General features: G+C 55.7%; 1 protein-coding gene across 7 annotated transcripts in view; it reads right to left on the bottom strand.

The window, feature by feature from the left end:
* The window catches only part of Rap1gap (RAP1 GTPase activating protein), a 61,232-nt gene that overhangs the window by 18,658 nt on the left and 23,577 nt on the right, over positions 1–18,997 (bottom strand). For 4 of the 7 annotated variants that reach the window (XM_070037705.1, XM_070037708.1, XM_070037706.1 and 1 more), the window contains 4 exons: positions 7,656–7,749; positions 1,928–1,963; positions 1,025–1,072; positions 146–184 (listed from right to left, as the gene is read on the bottom strand). In XM_070037705.1, coding sequence (XP_069893806.1) covers positions 146–184; positions 1,025–1,072; positions 1,928–1,945 — 105 coding nt within the window. In that variant the 5' untranslated portion in view covers positions 1,946–1,963; positions 7,656–7,749. Of the gene's footprint in view, positions 1–145; positions 185–1,024; positions 1,073–1,927; positions 1,964–3,940; positions 4,067–7,655; positions 7,750–12,941; positions 13,026–18,997 lie in introns of those variants that run through there. The other 3 variants (XM_070037704.1, XM_070037702.1, XM_070037703.1) reach the window with 3 other exon arrangements.

Genomic DNA, 18,997 nt, shown 5'->3' with positions numbered 1-18,997 from the left:
GGCTTGGTCTCCAGCCTATAAACAGAGCCCTATGGCAGGCCTATGTCAGACTCTAGGAGAGAGGAGGTGCTGAGTGTCCAGATGTTCTGCATAAGGGCCTGCTGGGTTCCACAGTAAGAGTGGGCATGGGGGTGCAGCCAGGTACCTCGTGGACGCTTGGGTATGGAATGTAGTCCTCCTCTGTCTGCAAGACACAAGCAGGGAAGGGGTTCAACTGGGTGGGCACGTTCTGTCCAGCTAGTGCCCCAGATGAACTTAGAGGTCATCTGCAGCCTCCACGTCCTCTCACAGATGGGGCAGGGACTGGCCTTGGGGTGACCCCACAAGGCTGGGGTAAAGCAAGGAAACTCACTGAGCCTGCTATCTTCAGCTTTCTGTCTGAGGGAAGGAGACTCACATCAAGGGACTCTCCAACTGCCTGGAGAGCTGGGCAGCGACAGGCTGTCACACCACCCCTGGGTTCCTATGCAGCTGTGTCCCTAACCCTCGCCAGGTAGCTTACTGCAGCTGGTCTGAGGATCACACTGAGAACAATACTCAGAGCTCATTATATCCACAATCCTCGTGTGCCCTGCCACGCCCCAGTTCCAGTGCCTATCTTCCAGGGGTCCGAGGGTCCTGAATCACCAGGAACCACATCCTTTCAGGAGAGCTATTGTATCTTCATGGAAAGGACCTTGCTGGAGCAGGAGCTCAGACACAGCCAAGGCCAAGGTTCTGGGTGGCAGTGTACATGCAGATGCCTTTTTCTGGATAAGGGCTTTGGCTTTGCACGGGGTAGCCCAGAGGGGCAGGGGAATGTAGTAGCAGGAGGGTAGGAGGAACTGGCCTGCAAGCCCCAGGCCTGTGGCAAAGGAGCTCCTAGGGCCCAGGGCCTGGATGCCCTGCTCACCCAGAGCTGGTACCTGGAATTCTTTCACCCTTGGGAGGCTATAGCCACACTTCACAAACCCCACCCCCAGCAGGGGGCCTGTGGCCCACAGACCCCCCCCAATCCCCAGCAAGGGGTCTGGGGACTCCCTACCTTGAGGGGTGGTGGGAATGAGCATCGCTGTTCATCCATCCTGCTTCCCTGCAAGAGAAGATGCCATCAGTAGACTCGGCCATGGCCCCTGCCAGGGGGACTACCCAGCAGGAGGCTCACCTAGCCTGTGTAGAAGTGAATGCTTGGGGAGCACCCATGGGTGTGGGGGTACACCCAGGCAAGGGCCGGCCAGCTCATTCCTCAGGCCTCTCTGGAGGGCTAGCGGTAGCCACACAAGCGGGGAGGGGCAGGAACTGTGTAGGGGAGGGGGAAAGAATGCTGCTGGGAGTGGGGGCAGGGGTTCCTGTGCAGGCCTAGTGTGGGGAGGGGTGTGCACATCAGCACAGATACAAAGAGGAGGAGGAGGCCAAGAGGTAGTGCTGAGAGAGGCAGAGAGGGGAGGGGAGGCACAGATAAGCAGAGGGGGAGGAGGCAGAGTCAGGGCTGAGAGAGGAGGGAGGGAGGGAGGGAGATGGCGGGCTGTGGAGGGTGAGCTGACATCAGAGAAAGCTCCTGAGGTTTCTTCAAGATGCCCCCCTTCCCTTCCCAATACACAGCCATGCAACATAGTAGGCAGGGCACCGCCCAGATTGCCTGCAGCATAACCTTTGGCCTATAGGCCCTGGCATCTGTTCCCGCCTCCATTATGCATAGGGGTCCTATAAAGCCTGTGATGCCTCTTGGGGGTGGGTGAGGTAAGGAGCTGATCCAAGCCCTGCTGGGGATCTATGAGAGAGAGGGCTGAGAGCTGGGAGTCTGTGTGTGAGTCCCGGGTCAGGGAGGAGGCAGCCTTCCTTAAGTCAATCACAAGCTGCTGGTCTGTACTGAGAGGTACAGGGCTAGAGATAATGACAGAGCCCCCAGCATCTAGCCTGCCAGTACAGTCTCTTCTACCATCCTTACCTGCATCTTCTCAATCATCTCAAACAGATCTGTGTTCTGCAACAGAGGTAAGAGAGCACGGTCAGTGCTGGGGAGGCCCAGCTGATCCTGACCCCCACCCCAGCCCACCTGGTCTCCTCAACTCCAACCAGCCAGCAAGGCACAAGGCAGCAAGAGGGAGTATGGGGGCCTTATGGAGGGCTGTGTGTGTGGAAACCCAGTGCTCAGAGCCCAGAACCCCAGGTCCTGAGTCCTGGGCAGATGGCCATTCAATCAGCTTCCCTCAGGGGGGAAGCTGCTGACCTGGGGTACAGCTAGCCCTCTCCCATGTCCAAAGTTGATGGTGGCAGGATTAGCACAAAAACCTAAGAGCCTCAAGTCCCAGCCTTCAAGATGAGCCCAGCCAGGATCCCAAGGAGAGTTTGTGGTAACTTCTCCTGGATGAGGCCACAGGTGTCAGCCCTCTCCCCCACAGCAGTGTGAGCCAGGGCTCCTTGGGGACAGGATGCTGGGTTACTTATTGAACCTACACCTGCTTGTGACCCCACATACATCCCCTCATGCCAAGACAGCCTTTCCTAAAGCTGGCCAGGGCACATGCAGAGTTAATCGGTATCTGCCAGCTGCTTGGCAGCATGGCCCCCTCCAGTGCCAACTCCCTAGGAGCTTTCCTGGGAGCCGGCATCCCTGCCTGCTGGGAGCTGGTGGGCTTGGGACCAGGCCCGAGAAGCCCGCAGAACACAGAGGATGGAGTGCTCCCCAGGCCCTTCCAAGGTTGGGAGGCAGTTCCTGCTGCCCAGAGGGAGCACCACCAGAGCCCACACATGCGCAATGAGGTAGAGTACCAGGAAACACATGTGTGCATACATACAGTCTCTCACTCCTGCTCACAGGCAGGCCTGCACACCAATATTTAAACAGTCTCACTACACCAGGCATATATTTTGTGTACCAAGAAACACACACACACCTGATAGATGCACAAATACAACCCCCCACCTGTGCAGGCCCACACCCCAGTGACTGCACAAGACCATGCTTCTGAGACCACAAGACAACCTGACACACACACAAAGGGCAGGGGCTCAAGGAAAAAGAGGGAGCCCACGGACCTTAGCAAGCTCCTTCCCCAGGAAGGAGTCACACACGTCGATCACATCAGACAGACACCATCCCACCACTGAGAGAGTTCTGAGAAAAGGAGTGGTCCATCCTGGGGAGGAACCCAGGCCTGTGCCTCACACCCACCTGAACACACACACACACACACACACACACACACACACACACACACACACACAGAGCTCTGGGAAAGATCATGAGACAGACCATGTACACACACTGCCCTCAGAACAAGATCCAGACTGTGAAGCCCACCTCAGGAGACCCAGGAGACTTTGACCCTTGGTCACCTATGGCCACATCCAGTGCCTCTGAGTTTGGAAGAGGCCATCCTACAGATACCACAGACACACGCCTGTAACCCAGGAGACAAACACACCTGTCAACCTGACAGGATAACAGCAACACCGCCATCTGTTCCATTCAGGTCAGCCAGGCAGCCTCCGACCTGCTCAAGGTGGCCAAACAGCCCAGGCACAAGAAAACATGACACCTTGCTGCTCCAGGAATCACAGCCACATAAACACTGACACATGGGACAGTCACCCAGAGTGTACACACCACACCAGGCAACACCCACAGTTCCTGCCTGGCCAACAGCAGCGGCGGCGGGACACATGGCGGTGTGGCCTCCTGGAGGGTGGCACCACCAAGTTACACCTTGGCACTCGGAGCCCCTGTCTGGCAAGGGAGGGCAGAATGTGGCCCCAACAGCACGCACACACAGGGTCACAGGGTCACTGCAGAAAGCCGGGATGTGCCCGGTGGCCTCCCCGAAGCCAGCACACCCCCCGTGGAGGAGCCTCGTACACCGGCCCCGACTCGGGCACAGCCCGCGGGGCCGTGGAGACGTCGGGATGACCCGGCCCCGGGTCTCCCCCTGGGCCAGGCCGCCCCTACCGGGGTCCTCACCTGCCAGCCGGCCCCTGCAGGCAGCGACCCCCTCCGCGGACGGCCGAGGGGCGCCGGGGGCCGCGGCTGCGCCATCCGGAGTCCGGTCCGGCCTCGGCCCCCCGCCCCAACTGCGCTCCAGCGGCTCCGGCCCGCGCGCGCCCCCCAGCCCGGGCCCCCGCAGCCCGAGCACCAGGCTCCGGCTCCCGCGGCGGGCGCTGCCTGCGCGCTGGGCTCCCCGGGCGGCCGAGCCGAGGGGCGGGGCGCCAGGTACGGGCGGCGCGGGGCGGGGCTGCGGCGGCCGGGGCGGGGCGGGGACACGGAGGCCCCGCCCCCGGAGCGGCCCGGGCCGCTGCGCCTGCGCACAGGAAGACTCCGGCCTGTCCGCTGCTCCGGGAACCCCCTCCACTACTTTGTTTCCAGACTCCGACCCCTCACTTCAGGGCCTGAAGGACGAGGAGGTTCTTGGGACGGGAAGAGAAGGGTTGGCCTTGGAGACTGGGCTTTTCTTGAGCACTTACTTAATGTTTGGCTCTCCTTATCTGACCATAACTCAGGATATACAAATGTCACCCCCATTGTGCGGATGAGAAAACTGATTCCAAGAGGTGGGATTGCTCGCCCGAGACCGCACAGCTAGGAAAACCAGAAATCCATGGAAGGGCTTTGGGCCACTATGGGGGGCGGGGAGGGGGGGAGAAGGAGTCCTCTTCTTTCATCTTTTTATACCCCAGTGATGGACAATTGCTGGTCAGTGCCCTCCCTTCTTCAAGTCTCTGGCCCAGGGAGGGGCTGCCACGTTGGCTGGGTGGGGAGGACTTCCAAGACCCCACAGTATGGAGAAGGGGGCCCTAGCAGCTCTCCCATCTGTACAATGTAAGGCTGGCCTTGCTGGCCTGTGCAGCCCTGTGGAGGCAGCAGGCTATGGCGACCCCAGGGGCAGGGCTGCCCACCAGCTCAGGGCCAGGCTTCCCAGAAGTGCTGCCCTTCCCCCTATACTCCATCCCCAGGGCTTCCAGAAGGAAAGCAGTCCTTTTCTTTCTTCCCCCACATCTGGCCCTGGGTCAGAGAGCCAGTGGTGGGAACTCCAGAGAAGCGTGTTCCAGACACGGAATAGCTTTGGTTTTTAATAATTAACGGCAACAAATATTGATTTACACAGCCACTTCCAGGCCCGCACGTTTCCGGGTACCCATTGAGATGCAGCCAGAAGAGCATCCATTCCCACACTGGCCCTGGGGGAGAGCGAGGCCTGCTTGCCTCACCTGTGGTGTGTGTGCGGGCACAGAGGAAGATATGCACATGTGTGCATGCAGCTCTCTGCAGGAATGTGTGTGAAACCAAGTCTGGCTGTGGCTACACATATGTACTATGCTTCTGGATGTGTGTGTGTGTGTGTGTGCGCGCGCACACACGCACACACACGTGCGCCAGGTGCTTGAATTCAGCACCTGGGCTCTGTGTCTGAGCCTCTCTGGGCTCAAGGCTAGTGCCCTACCACTTGAGCCATACACCACTTCCAGCATTTTCTGTTTATGTGGTATTGAGGATGGAACCTAGGGCTTCATGCATGCTGGGCAAGCCACTAGCCACTAAGACACATTCCCAGACCTGTAAGTCTGTGTTTATCCATGGTATCACATGTGTTCATGTGCAAGTCTGAACACATTTACAGTCATGCACCTGTGTCTGTGTGCTTGTTTCTGTGACCATGCCTGAGCCTAGCTGGGGACAGGCTGAGTATGACATGTGTGCAGACTTCTGCACCACAGAGTGGATAAAGCCCCACAGGGGATGGGTGGGTGCTGGGCAGTTCAGGTCTGTTTAAATATGTCTTCCCAAAAAGAAAGGAGTGTTCTGCCTGGCCCTGGCAATGGGATAATGCTGATATCAGCTCAGCTTCCCAATTTCTTCTTTCCAAAATATGTTCACAGGCATTGCCCAATGGCAAGCTGGCAAGGTGGCAGAAAAGGAGCTGGCTGTCAGCTTTATAATGCATAAGGAAACAGGTCCCAGCAGAAGTAGGGATTCACCAGATAGCACAGGAAGGTCACCAGTCCCTCAAATTAGTTCTGTCAGTGTTCTAAGTATGCACAGATCTAGAGGTACTGGAGGAGAAATGGAGACTGTGTCTCAGGCCTGGCTTCCCTCAGCCTGCCACTGGCTTGCTGGGATCCTTAGCCTCCGAGCCTGAGTTCTTCCTCAAAGTCAAAGAAAGATCCACAGAATGTGGATGGATTCCTAGGAGGGGGTGGGTTGTCAGGATGGGGTGGTTAGGAGCCCACTGTCTCGCCTGAGTTGTCACAACTGAAGGCTGCCAGCCAGACTGGGAGGAAGCCAGGAAGCCTGGGGGGAGATGGCCCAATGCTAATCAGGAAAGACCACCCCGGGGCTGTCTGAATGGCAGTACTCAGGCAATGGGGTGCTCTGAGCCTCCTTCCCAGATGGGATAACTGAGACCCAGTGGGGAGGGGGGCAGGCATCAGGGAGGCAAGCAGTAGTCCAAGGGCACTCAGCCCTCGTGAGAACCAGGCTACTCCCAGAATGCTCCAAAGAAAAGGAGCCTCATTCATGAGCCAGCTGCTGGAGTGAGCAGCATGCCATCAAGTCTCTGACTTCCTGCCAAGCCCTGGATCCATGTGACCCAGTCCTGGGCTGGGTGAAAGCAGAGAAGGCAGAAGAGGGTTTCACGAGTCCCCTTTCTGCTGCCAACAGCTTTCCTACTTGGGATGCTCCATGGAGATGGTTGCCCCACCTGCACCCCACTCCTCGACCATCTGCCCTTCCAGCCTAGGAAAGGTGCCTGGCCCTTGCTCTAGGCTGGAGCTGTTGGAGAGGAGCCTGGTAAAGCCTGCTCTACTCTTTCCTGGCTGTGTGACCTTGAAAAGATCCCTTCACCTCTCTGTGCATTTGGATCCTCATCTGGAAGGGTTTCCATAAGAAGCCAGAGGCAGGATGGAAAGTGTAGAAGGTATTACTTTTGTGTCGGAGAGCCTTGAGCAGCATGCTGGTCAGACACCAGGCCTGGCCCCATTATACCCAACCAAATTTGGGCAGCTTGACAACTTTCATGGGCCTCCATTTCCTCCACTGCAACAGGGTACTAATGAGAGCAGGATTGCCTGGCATGACTATGAGGGCATGAAATGAGATCCTGCAAGTAAAGCGCTAAGCACTCATCTGGCACAGAATAAATCCCATGGAATCCTAGCCGGCATTCTTGGCATTTGGCAATCTACAAAAGGGGTGTAGTTATTCATCTCTGTGCCAGACCATGGCACAGAGGATGGGGTCTATGTCCGGTGGATTTCTAGCCTCTAGGGGCCCAGCCCCAGGTTTGTCACTAAGTAGGTGTTGGAAAAACTTTGGACTTCATAATAACTGGAAGGGCCTCTTTCATGAGGTTCTTGGGCTGGGCCAGAGAGTGGTCTGGACTGCGGGATGGGGACTTGTTTTTTATGTAATCCTCAGGATGCTGTTACCACACCAGCTGGCCCCCGGAAATGCTGATAAGGAAGGCAAGGAAGAAAACCTGCTTGACTTTTTTACCCTTAGTTGTCTAACTTCCCCAAGCACTGATCCAGACTCAGGTTCAATCTGAGAGAGATGTCCCCCCCCCCCCCCCCCCGCCCCAGGGGGGACAGAGGAGTCTCCTCTAGGGGTAAGCTCCAGGCAGCCTCTGTCTGGCTTGGGGAGGGGCTCAGAGCAGGGGCCACAGGAATAGGGCAGCACTTACCTTAGGGTGGGATAAAGCTGTGTGGGAGGGAACTAGGTCCACAGATGACAGGTCTAATGCCTGCGGGAAGTGCTGGTTCTGTCCATCACTCCTCCTGGAGGAGAAAAAAAAGAACCTGAAATCAGGAAGAGCCCCAGGTTGGAAGATTTGGCAACTCTGGGAGGAAGCATACTCTCACAAGTTGGGGAGATCAGCCAGACACTGGTGGCTCAGGCCTGTAATCCTAGCTACTCAGGAGGCTGAGATCTAAGGATTGCAGTTCCAAGCCAGCCTGGACAGGAAAGTCTGTAAGACTCTTATCTCCAATGAACCACAAAAAGACAAAAATGGAAGTATGGCTCAAGTAGTAGAGCATTAGCCTTGAGCACAAAACTCAGGGACAGGGTCCAAGCCCAGAGTTCAAGCCCCAGAACCACACACACACACACACACACATACACACACACACACACACACACACACACACACACACATGCACACACGCGCGCGCGCGCGCGCGCACACACACACACACACAGCAAGGAATAGAGCTGTGGCTCAACTATTAAGAGTACCTTGAGCAGAAAAGCTAAATAACATTGCCTAAAACCTGAGTTCAAACCCCCATACTGTCAAAAAAAGGGGGAGCTGATGGAAAGAAGATGGGTATCGTGAAAGACACACCCTGGTTCCCCAAGAGGTAGGAGAGGAGGGCCTTCCTGAACATGGCTGCCAAGTGGATTCTCCTTCCTAATGATCAGAAGTGGACAGGGTCTCTCTGGAGCTCTCCACTAGGTCTCTAGCCTTGAGGGTATCCATGGACCATTCTGAAAACGGTAGACTGAGGCAGGGAGACAAAGGTTGCTGCAGGGGTCTGAGCTATCTAAATCACCAGGGGTTCTCAGCTGTACAGCCCACCCTCACTTCAGGAAGGCAGTGGCCTTGAGACTTGAAGCTGCTAGGCTACTGTGGTTCTAATGACAGTAACTGCCACTCATGCTCAGGCCTGTCCTGTGCTGAGCATCCCTCCAGGCTTGGGAGGGCCCAGCCACACTGCTCTTCTCACATCAGGATTGAGGACCCAGATGTACTTGCAGCTGGCCTGCAGCTGGGCAGTACCTGCCTGCCTGTGAACTGTCTGAACCCACGCCTGGACCCTGCCACACCTACAGCCTTCTGAGGAAAGAGCAGGTCTGATAAAGGTGAAGTCAATGCCTGTCACCCAAGAAAACCTGCCAGGGCCACTTGCAAAGCCCAAGGCAAGAAGTGCCCAGCAGTTCCCAGATCCCGGAAGCCCAGGGCTGGGCGAGCAGGCCTGGCTTCCGCTGCTGAGGGCCAACCTGACTTGGCTGCATCCCCACCTGGGTGCCATGGAGTGAGTCACACTCCAGATGATGCTCAGTGGCCTGTGGCGGGCTTGAGTCAGACAGAGCTAAGGCTGCCACGCCCCAAGAGGGGAAGGGCTCTTAGGAACCTGGTTCAGGAAGGAGAAACAGGAAGTTCCCCGCCTGTTCTGATTCCCCTCAGCCTATAGGAGAGGTCCTCAGCTCTGTTGGGCACTGGGGCCCCCTTGGCCTCTCAGGGGTCTGTGCAGGACAGCGCTTGACCCCAAAGGACAGATCTGGTATCAGCGTGGACGAGAGATGTTTTCAGACACTGGCTAGCCATGTGGTTTGGGTCCAAGACACACAGTCCCCTTCTGGCTTTCGTCTCCAAAAGGAATCATCCCAGATGCTGAGCAGCTCGTAGATGAATGCCTTCACCTTTAATCATTCACGATCAACTCTGGCTGTCCCAATTAGAACCCCATGAAATACTGGTGGAATGATAATGAGCATCGGCAGCAAGGAGTCACTGAAGGGTTGTGACCAAGAGAGGTACAGGACAAGAAGAAGGACTGGAGATGGAGTAGAGGGCTAGAGAGAGGCCCACACACATGCAGGCAGACCCAGGGAGGTGTCTGCGGGGGACTCTGGGGAGTCCCATCATGTATCTGGAACACACATTACAACCTCACAACAGGTCCCCATTCTCACAGAGAGACCAAGGCTCCGAAGCGGTGAAGCTACTTCCCCTGCCACGTGGGTGCCACAGGGTTGAAAGAGCCTGGTGCCGGTGGCTCACTCCTGTAACACTAGCTACTCAGGGGGCTGAGATCTGAAGATCAAAGTTTGAAGCCAAACTAGGCAAGAAAGTCCATGAGACTCTGATCTCCAACTAATCACCAAAAAGCTGGAAGTGGAGGTATGACTCAAGTTGTAGAGTACCAGTCTGGTGGAGAGGGTGAAGCTAAGGTACAAATGCCTAGGCTCAAGCTTGTGTACCAGCACAAAAACGTGGATGACGTCTGTGGGGTAGGGTAGAGAGTGGAGTCTGTCAGGGTCAGGAAATCCTGGGGTTGAAGCCTGGGTGAAGTTGGGTGCCTTTGCTGACCTGGCTGGGAGTGTATTCACCCATGTTCAGGCTCTGAGTGCCACTCCTCTGTCTGTCCCAGACTCAGACACTGGCCTCTGTGGGCTGTCCTGGTAGCTGCTCCTCACACACCCAGTCAGAACCCCAGATCCTGTGTCCTCCGTGCTCAGCACTGCTCATGTTGAGCAGGGCCCCTCCAGGACCCTGTCCCAGGCTCTTCTTACTCTGTCCTAACTGTTGGCCTTCCCAGGCGAGGTCCGTCCTTCCTCCTTTCCCCCACCCCTGAGCTCTAAACCTCAGGGGAGGGGAGGGTTTCAGGTGAGGGATGGAGGAGGAAATAGATGCCCAACCTTGAACAGGTAAAAGACTGACAAAAATTAACCACAGCCTACTGGGTTTTATTTAATCCGCAACTCCCCCAAGGGCTCAGCATTAACTCTTGAGGCCACAGGCATTGAGCAAAGATGTGTGGGTGGACTCTGCGGCCAAGTGCTGAACTCCATAATGTGAGAGGTCAGCCCTGTGGACCCAGCTGGGAAGGAACAGGGCCCTCGTGACCAGGCCCACCAGGCTTGCTACCTGCGGCTCTGCGCTAAAGATTTTCCACCTGTGAACTCTGAACTAAAGTTTTCAAAGAAGGTAACTGAGACACAGAGAGGTTCCATAACTTGTCCAAAGATGCAAACATGGGACCATCTGGGTGAAGATGTCATGTGCTTAATACAAATCCAACACTAACTCAGTAGTAACAGTAGTTGTACAATGAAAGTTGTTTTTGTTTTGGTACCAGTACTGGAGTTTGAACTCAGGACCTAGGCACTGTCCTTTAGCTTTTTTTTTTTTTCTTAAGGCTAACTTTATCACTTAGCCATATCTCCACTTTCAGCTCCCACCTACCCCCCCAAGGGGCTTGAACTCAGGGTCTGGGCGCTATCCCTGAGCTCTTTTTGCTCTACCACTTTGAACCACACCACTGCTTCCAGTTTTCTGGTGGTTAATTGCAGTAAAAATTTCACAACTTTCCTGCCCAGGCTGGCTTTGAACCACAATTCTCAGATCTCACTCTCCTTAGTTGCTAGGTTTATAAGCGTGAGCCACCAGCACCTGGCCACTTTCAACATTTTAGTGGATGATTGGAGATAAAAATGTTGCAGACTTTCCTTCCTGGGGTGGCTTTGAACCAGAAGTCCTCAGATCTCAGCCTATTGAGTAGCTAGGATTACAGGCGAGAGCCACTCTCCCGCTTCAATAAAAGCTTTTGAAGAAATTAATGAACTCAGCCTTTCCCTCCCCTCCACTCCCCTCAGCCTTTCTCCAGCTCACCATATGCCTGCCCCACCTTCCTAGACTTCCCCCCACCCCAATCCTTTCTGCCTCTGGCCTCTGCATATCACCCCAAACACTGCCTCCATCCCTCTTCTTCATGAGCATAAACCTCTCTCTGACTGGCCTGTCTCTCCTCTCCCACCTTTGTCTCCTCTGGGTCTCTTCCATGGTTGTCACATGGAGTCTCCCAGGTCTCTGTCCCTGACCCATTTCTACAGAACCTTTCCTTACCTTCTGACTCAGCTTAAAATGCCTTGCATCCTTCCTTCACCCACAGCAGCGGGGAGGAGCCCAGAGCATGCTGGACTGTGGGGAGCTGCTTGCCCCCCACTGTGACCCACCTCCTATCTACACAGCACCTGTGTAGATAGGGCCATTGCCTCATTCCATCCCTGCACAGCCTTTTGAGGTTTGGCTTCATCTACCTTTTGTCCAGATGAGAAAACGGAGGCTCAGAGAAGCCCAGGATCACACAGCAGAGAAGGGGCAGGGCTGACTCTAATCTGGGTTTCCTCCACTGCTGACATCCTAGCTCCCCAGTCCTACTGCCTGGCCTCCTGCTCCCAGTGGCCTCTCAGTGGCCCCACAGTCCTGCAGCCACGGCCAGCGTCTTCCTCAGGCCAGGCCTGCCCCACCTGGCCTGGACATCTGCCCGCTGCCTGCCTTGACACCTCGAAAGGGAGCAGCTACAGAAGAGCTGACTTGCCCAAGGTCACACGGAAAGCTGGAGCCAACCTGGAGTTAGGCCAGGCACATCCCAGGGTCACCTTCAGCCATGGTGGCTGCGTGGCCGGCGGCCAGTTGACCCTCCCCACCCCCACCTCAGAGCACCCGCTTTTCCCTGGAAAGGGCAAGGCCACGATTGGGGGGGAGGGCCCAGCAGAAGCCGCTGCAGCTCCCCGTTTCTTGGCAACTGTCACTGGGCTCCTCCCACCCCCTTATCTCTTCATCAAGGTGGCAATAATAATCACACCTCCGGGAGCGCAGGAGTGTGCTTTGTACTTTTCAAAAGCCCTCTTTATCTACTCTCCTGAGAGACTGTCACCACCGGAACAAGCAGGAGATAAGGTGGTGACCAAGACCCCCAATTTCCAGAGGGGTAAACTGAGGCCTGGAGAGGTTAAACCTATGAGATGGCCCAGCAGACAAGCAGCAACCCAGAACTCTAGATACCTCCAGGAGAGTGAGGGAACCCCAAGGTCTCCCTCTATACCCACAGTTCCAAACAGCAGGGTCCAACTGAGAGAGTTAGCTAGGAAAGGCCACAGGCAGTGACAGGACACCTCCCCAGGGTGCATGCACCCCCTGTGAATCAGTGGGGAACAGGGGGATGGTCCTCTCTGGTTCTCTCATCTGCAAAAGGAGAGGTGGCAGTGATCTCCCAGGGCCTCCTGGGGCTGCAGTGGGGCAGAGACAGCACCGCAGAAGCGTTGGCTGTGATTACCGTCACCCGCTCTCCTGGGAACCAGCAGGGTAGCCAGGCTGTGCGGTGTGTAGGACCCGGATGGAGGTCCCAGGTGGGTCTGCTCCCTGCTAGTCCTCCTCCCCACCCCACCTGCCTAGACTCACCACACTTCTTGAGTCCTTCCAGCCACTCTGTCCTAGCCACCCGGGGCCTCAGCCGTTCTCCACACCAGCCCCGCGCTCTTGGCTGGGGTCCCAGCGCACTCTCTTTCCCTTGGTGAACTATTCATGCTTTGAAATTCAACTTCAACCTCAGTGGCCACAGCAGGGGGCCCATGTCACACACCAAGGCAGACTGACCAGGGAAGTGGTACTACTCTGTGAGAAGGGGTGCTTGGGGGGCCACTCCTCCCACTCTGCATGGGGCTCCAAGCCACAGGAAGAAGTTGGGGGTCTGAGGGAACACTAATGTAAAGCCTCAGCCAGGGACTGCCCAGAACTGCCCCTCCCAGGGGGCCATAGAGGCCCATTGTTTTCTGAGCTCAACCTTCAGCCCCACCCTCCCCCATACCCCATGCCTGCCTGCCTGTCCTGCCCCGGGTGACCTGCCAGGTGAGCAGGTTTCCAAGCGAAGCTGAGGGGCCTCACTCCTCTCACAGACACTCAGGTCTGGTCTGCTGCACTCCTGGCTGTCCTTTCCGGACACCTTTAACCCCCGAGAGGACCCAGAAGAGATGCAGGTTGGGTGGGGGTGGAGGGTGGGAGGGGTGGGGCAGGGGCCACTGTTGAGAGGAAGCTGTGCTGTCAATGCCTGTGATCTTAGCTGAGGCTGAGATCTGAGGTTTGAGGGTCAAAGCCAGCCTGGGCAGGAAAGTCTATGAGACTCTTATCTCCAATTAACCACCAGAAAACCAGAAGTGGCTCTGTGGATCAAAGTGGTAGAGCGCTTCCCTTGAAAAGGGGGGAAGGGGGAACTCAGGGACAGTACCCAGACCCGGAGTTCAAGCCCCACGATCACCATCAACGACAACAACAAAAACAGATTGCTGTGAAGTCAGTTAAACCTTAGGACAACAGCCAAGGGAGGGCTGCCGCTGCCCCCTCCCCCCATTGCAGAGATGAGTAAGCAGAGGTTCCAGGGGCTTTAAAGACAGGCTGGGACTCACGGCTACCAAGTGGTAGAGCCGCCAAGAACCCCCGGTGGTGAGGGGGTGAGCAGGAAGGTGGCTTGCTGGCTGAGGGCCTAGACACCCGGATCCAGGAGCTGGGCCAGGCAGTGGCCTCCTGAGCAAACAGCAGGCTGGCAGCCTAGAGAGGTCACAGCACCGCCCCACTTGGGGACCTGGCCTACCTGCCCCGGTGGGCCAAACCTGTGCGGCTAAACCCACACAGGTACCCACATACACATGCATGCGTGTGCACACGCACACACACACACACACACACACACACACACACACACACACATACACTATATGCCCTACCTCCCTGTGTCTCTGACAGACCCTGGCACAGGCCAACCCCTCCCCTCACAGAGCAGGGAGGAGGAGAGAAAGCCAGATGTCCCGGCCTCCAACCCCTTCCTGCTGGGGAATTACATCTGTGAAGCAAGCCAGGAACCGTCCAGGAGAGGCCCCGCCCTCCCCACCAACTCCAACAGCTTCCCAGGAGCAGACTGGTAACATGATCCCCATTCCACCCCCAACCAGAAACACCGGGACCTGCCCAAGGGGCTGCCTGCGACTCCAGCCCCGTCCACCGTGAGCAGGATACACAGGCATGCACCCAATCCCACCAGCCTACCATGTGCTGCCCTCCCCCTAGGCCCTAGCAAGGGTAGCTGGGGTGCTCTTTCCAGGGCCCACATGCATATCCCAGACACCTACACTGTCTCCCCCTCCCCTCTACTGACCCATTGTCCCTATTGGCTTCTGCAGCCCAGGGGGTTTACATTCCTTTACTCTCTTACTCACTCCACCATCAGCCCACACCCCCACGTGCCCTTCATTCCTACGTTCAGTCACTCATTCAGAGTACATATCCTCATGCCTGCCCAGGGCCAGACAATAGTGGTGAGTGTTCGTGTGGGAGTGTGGTGGGCCAGCCCCCCCCCCCAAGCACCTAATCTCTAGCTGTCCCTGCATCTGCTCCAGCCTCACATCTGGTTACCAAAACCTCCAGAGCCCAGGCTCTGTTTAACCCATCCTTCTCTGCAGACAGGTGCTGAGCACCAGTTCCTGCTGGGTGAATAGCCACCCAGACCAGGGTTAAAGTTCCAGGTGAGGAATAAGGTCACTACTCCATGACTAAAGATGACAAGGACATCTCCATAACTAGTCCAGGCCCAGGCCCTCAGACCCCCAGGTCTAGGGCTAACATCCCACAGAGAGAGACCTGGAGGACAAGGAGCTGGGGGTGAGGCCACCAAGGACTGGAGAAAGGGAAACCCTGCAGGGGGCCTTTGCCTGTGAGACTCCATCTCCAAAATAACCTGCAAAAATCGGGGCTGGAGGCATGGCTCGGGTGATACAGCACCAGCCAAGCAAGTTGTAAGGCCAAGTTCAAATCCCAATAACACATATGAAAAAAAAAGTTGATAAAAGAGTTGGGTGTGTAGCTTAGTGGTAGAGCACCAGTATGCATAAGACTATTTTTGCACCACAAAAATAGTAAGTAAATAAAATACAGAGAAAGAGCTAGAGATATTGTTCAATGTGTGAGGGGCCCTGAGTTCCATCCCCAGCACTGCAAAAATAAAAAATAAAAATAAAAGAAAGGAAGATGCATCGTGCCAGCTGACAGACATGGTGAAGATGGAGGAGTTGACACCTGTAAATGTAGGGTAAATATTAGCCAAAGCGGTTCCTGGCCTTCCTTCCCGGTCTTTTCCCTTCTTTGCTTTCTCAGTAGGCTCCTGGGAAGAAGAGATTAGAGTCCAAGGCTCCAGTCAGTGGGATGGACAGATGGCTGTGGTAAGACAGCAGCTGTGTAATGTACCAAGTCCCTGTCTAGCCAAGACAAGGTGGGGCTCTGGGGCTCTGGGGTGGCGTTGGAGAGCCGAGGTGTGGAAGCCAAAGGGGCCAGCAGCAGGGTCCTGACCAGTGGCCTCCAGGACACCTCTGCTTTGGGGATCAATGTTCATGATCACTTGAGGTCCTCCCAGGCTGTGGGCAGAGGCACTGGAGAAATCCCTATGACTTGTTCAGAACTGCCAGGGCAAAATGATTTCACCTACTTTATTTTTGAGTGCTATCTGACCCAGTGAAGATTAAACTGTTGACCAGGCACTAGTGGCTCACCCCTGTAATCCTAGCTATTTAGGAGGCTGAGATCTGAGGATCTCAGTTTGAGCCAGCCTGGACAAGAAAGTCCATGAAATTCTTATCTCCAATTAACTACCAAAATATCAGAAGTAGACCTAGATATGGCTCAATTGGTAGATCACCTATCCAGTATAAAAAGGCTGAGACAACTCCCAGACCTCGAGTTCAACTCCAAATACCAGTACAATACACACACACACACACACACACACACACACACACACACACACACACGCAAAACTTACACATGTACATTGACCTGGCTGGTGTCTGAGAGGCAGGGTCACTGGGAATTCTGCCTTTCATAGCAGGTTCTATGGTGAGAACTTTTTTGTGTGGTGCCAGGGATGAAACCCAGAGCCTTGCCTGTGCGGTAGGTGATAGGGAACTACTCTACTACTAAACCAGAGTCTTGGCTCAGAGAACTTTTTTTTTGATCGGTTATGGGGCTTGAACTCTAGGTCTGAGCGCTGTCCCTCAGCTCTTCAGCTCAAGGCTAGCACTCTACCACTTGAGCCACAGTGCTACTTCCAGTTTTTTGGCAGTTTATTGGAGATAAGAGTCTCACAGACTTTCCTGCCCAGGCTGGCTTTGAACCTTGATCCTCAGATCTCAGCCTTCTGAGTAGCTAGGATTACAGGCATGAGCCACCAGCACCTAGCTTCAGAGAACTTTTTTTTTTCTTTTGAACCAGGCTCTCACTATGAGAGTTCAGGTTGGTCTTGAACTCAAAATCCCCTGCCTCAGTTTCCTGAGTTCTGGAATTACAGCAGTGTGCTACCACATCTAGCTGATGATTTGATTTTGGGTTTTTGATAAGACCTCTTGCTCGAATTACATCCCAAGCCCCAAAGAACAGATTTTTGGAATAATAATAATAAAGACATTGCCTGCCTGATAACAATAAAGTAATCGCAGCCTGCTCAGGGTCAGGGAAGAGCGAGGACAGCACCAGGACTCATGCAGCAGGGCAGGGGCTGTGCCCTTGGACCTCAGCTGTCCTTAGCTGGTGCAGGACAGAGCTGGCAACCTCATTTGTAATGCAAACACAGGCTCTGCTCCAGTCCAGGCTGGCAGGTGGCCAGCCCCCTCTGGTATTAACTGCCCCTGCCTAGGGCCTCAAGGTTACCAGGCAGGTGGGCTCAGTAACTTTCTGTGCAAGACTCTGGCCTTGAAGGTCACCCTCTCAAGGAGAGCCTGGACAGGTGACAAATGAGTTCACCTGTGTGTGCCTGAGTCTCAGTGGACTGGTGAACAGACCTAGAACGCCAGCTGTGCCACAGGCAGTGGGGCCTGTGGTGAGGTCTTTCACCTCCCTGAGCCTCAGGGTCCTCAGCTCTCCTGGGTGACAGCATATAGACAATACTCCTGAGGTGGCACGTGCCCAAGGAGGGCTGTGACTCCCAGCATGTGTGCCCAGAACACATGCACACCCGGGCTTAAGTGCAAGCACTGGGATCCAGCCCCGCCCGCAGAGGTGTCTGCCACTTGTTGGGGCAGGAGTCTGGTTCCCAGCACGGAGGGGGCGTGTGGCTCTGTGGGTGAGAAAGCGGATGGGAGGCTGCACGGCGGGAAGTGGAGGTGGAGGGAAAGCGCTCGTGACAGGGCGGGCATGGGCTTGTGTGCCAGCTTGTTTGGATCCGATTGTGCCACCCACCTGCCTAATGTCTTGCTGCTGCACACAGGATGAGGACACGCAATCTCACGTGGCCCACAGGGCCGATGATCCCCTCAGCCCCCATCCAGCCTTCCCCGGGCTCCCCAGGCTCACGGGGGCCCTCCCACCTCCGAGCCTTTGTATACCCTGCGCCCCATTCTCCCAAATGCATCCCATATGCTGCAGTCCTTCAGTGGGAGGGGCTCTCTGCACAGTGCTCCCAGACCCCCATCTTGGTTCATTGACTAGATCGCAGCTGCTCCTTGGGTCAGGACGGGGGATCTGGGAGTGTTCAGTGCCCGTGCTGATGTGTGGCACAAGTGTGTGTGTGCACAAGGGCTGTGTTCACAGCAGAGCTATCTGTACAAGGACCACAGCTGCGAGTGTGAGCAGGGAGGCGTGTGCGTGCATGCACACGGGAGCATTCTGCATGCAGGTGGGGAAGTCTCCCCCGTAGGCCCCTCAGTTGAGCCAGCACAGCGCCCTCTGCAGGCCAGCACTGACAATGACAATGACAAGACAACCGCAGCCACAGGAGCGGGCCTCATGTCTGTGCTAGTCTGGTCTTCACCCCTGGCACACACAATCTCATGTAACCCCGACAACATGTGGCATTCACCCAGAAAGTCAACTTCCTTGGGGAAGACCCTATGCTCAGAGATAACAGGAGACCCCTCCTCAACCACGCACCCCTTCCCCCAACACCGGGGCCCAACATTCCACCCCTAGAGACCCTCTTTGAATTACCAGTCTCTCCCCCCAAAACACAAATGCTTACAGAGGCAGAGATGTCCCCCTGAAAACGCACATGGGCCTCCCCTATAGTCAGGAGCAATGCGAGGACTGGTTCAAAGAGGCAAAGCACCCTTGGTAAGGCCACACGGCAAGTACGTAAGAGCCCAGATCTTTCCAGGCACTGCCCAGACAAGAGGCCAGAGAGCCTGAGCCTCACCAGGATGAAGGGTCCAGCAAGGCCATGGAAGAGGCAGGAACCCCAGCTTCATGGTGATGAGGCCAACAGGGTACCATAGGGAAATCACTCCATCCTGAGGCACAAGGCAGAGACCTACAGCCCGAGGATCAGCCCCCACCTGGAGGGGCTCTGTCTCTTGTCTCTCATCTATCTATCTATCTATCTATCTATCTATCTATCTATCTATCTATCTATCTATCTACCTACCTATATTTTTTGTACCAGTACTAGGGCTTGAACTCAGAGCCTGGATACTGTCCCTTAGCTT

Source organism: Dipodomys merriami, unplaced genomic scaffold (assembly GCF_024711535.1).
Source record: "Dipodomys merriami isolate MVZ:Mamm:240054 unplaced genomic scaffold, mDipMer1.0.p SCAF_28, whole genome shotgun sequence".
Taxonomy (NCBI): domain Eukaryota; kingdom Metazoa; phylum Chordata; class Mammalia; order Rodentia; family Heteromyidae; genus Dipodomys; species Dipodomys merriami.
Note: the sequence above shows the minus strand (reverse complement) of the source record. Positions and strands in the feature narration are given on the sequence as shown.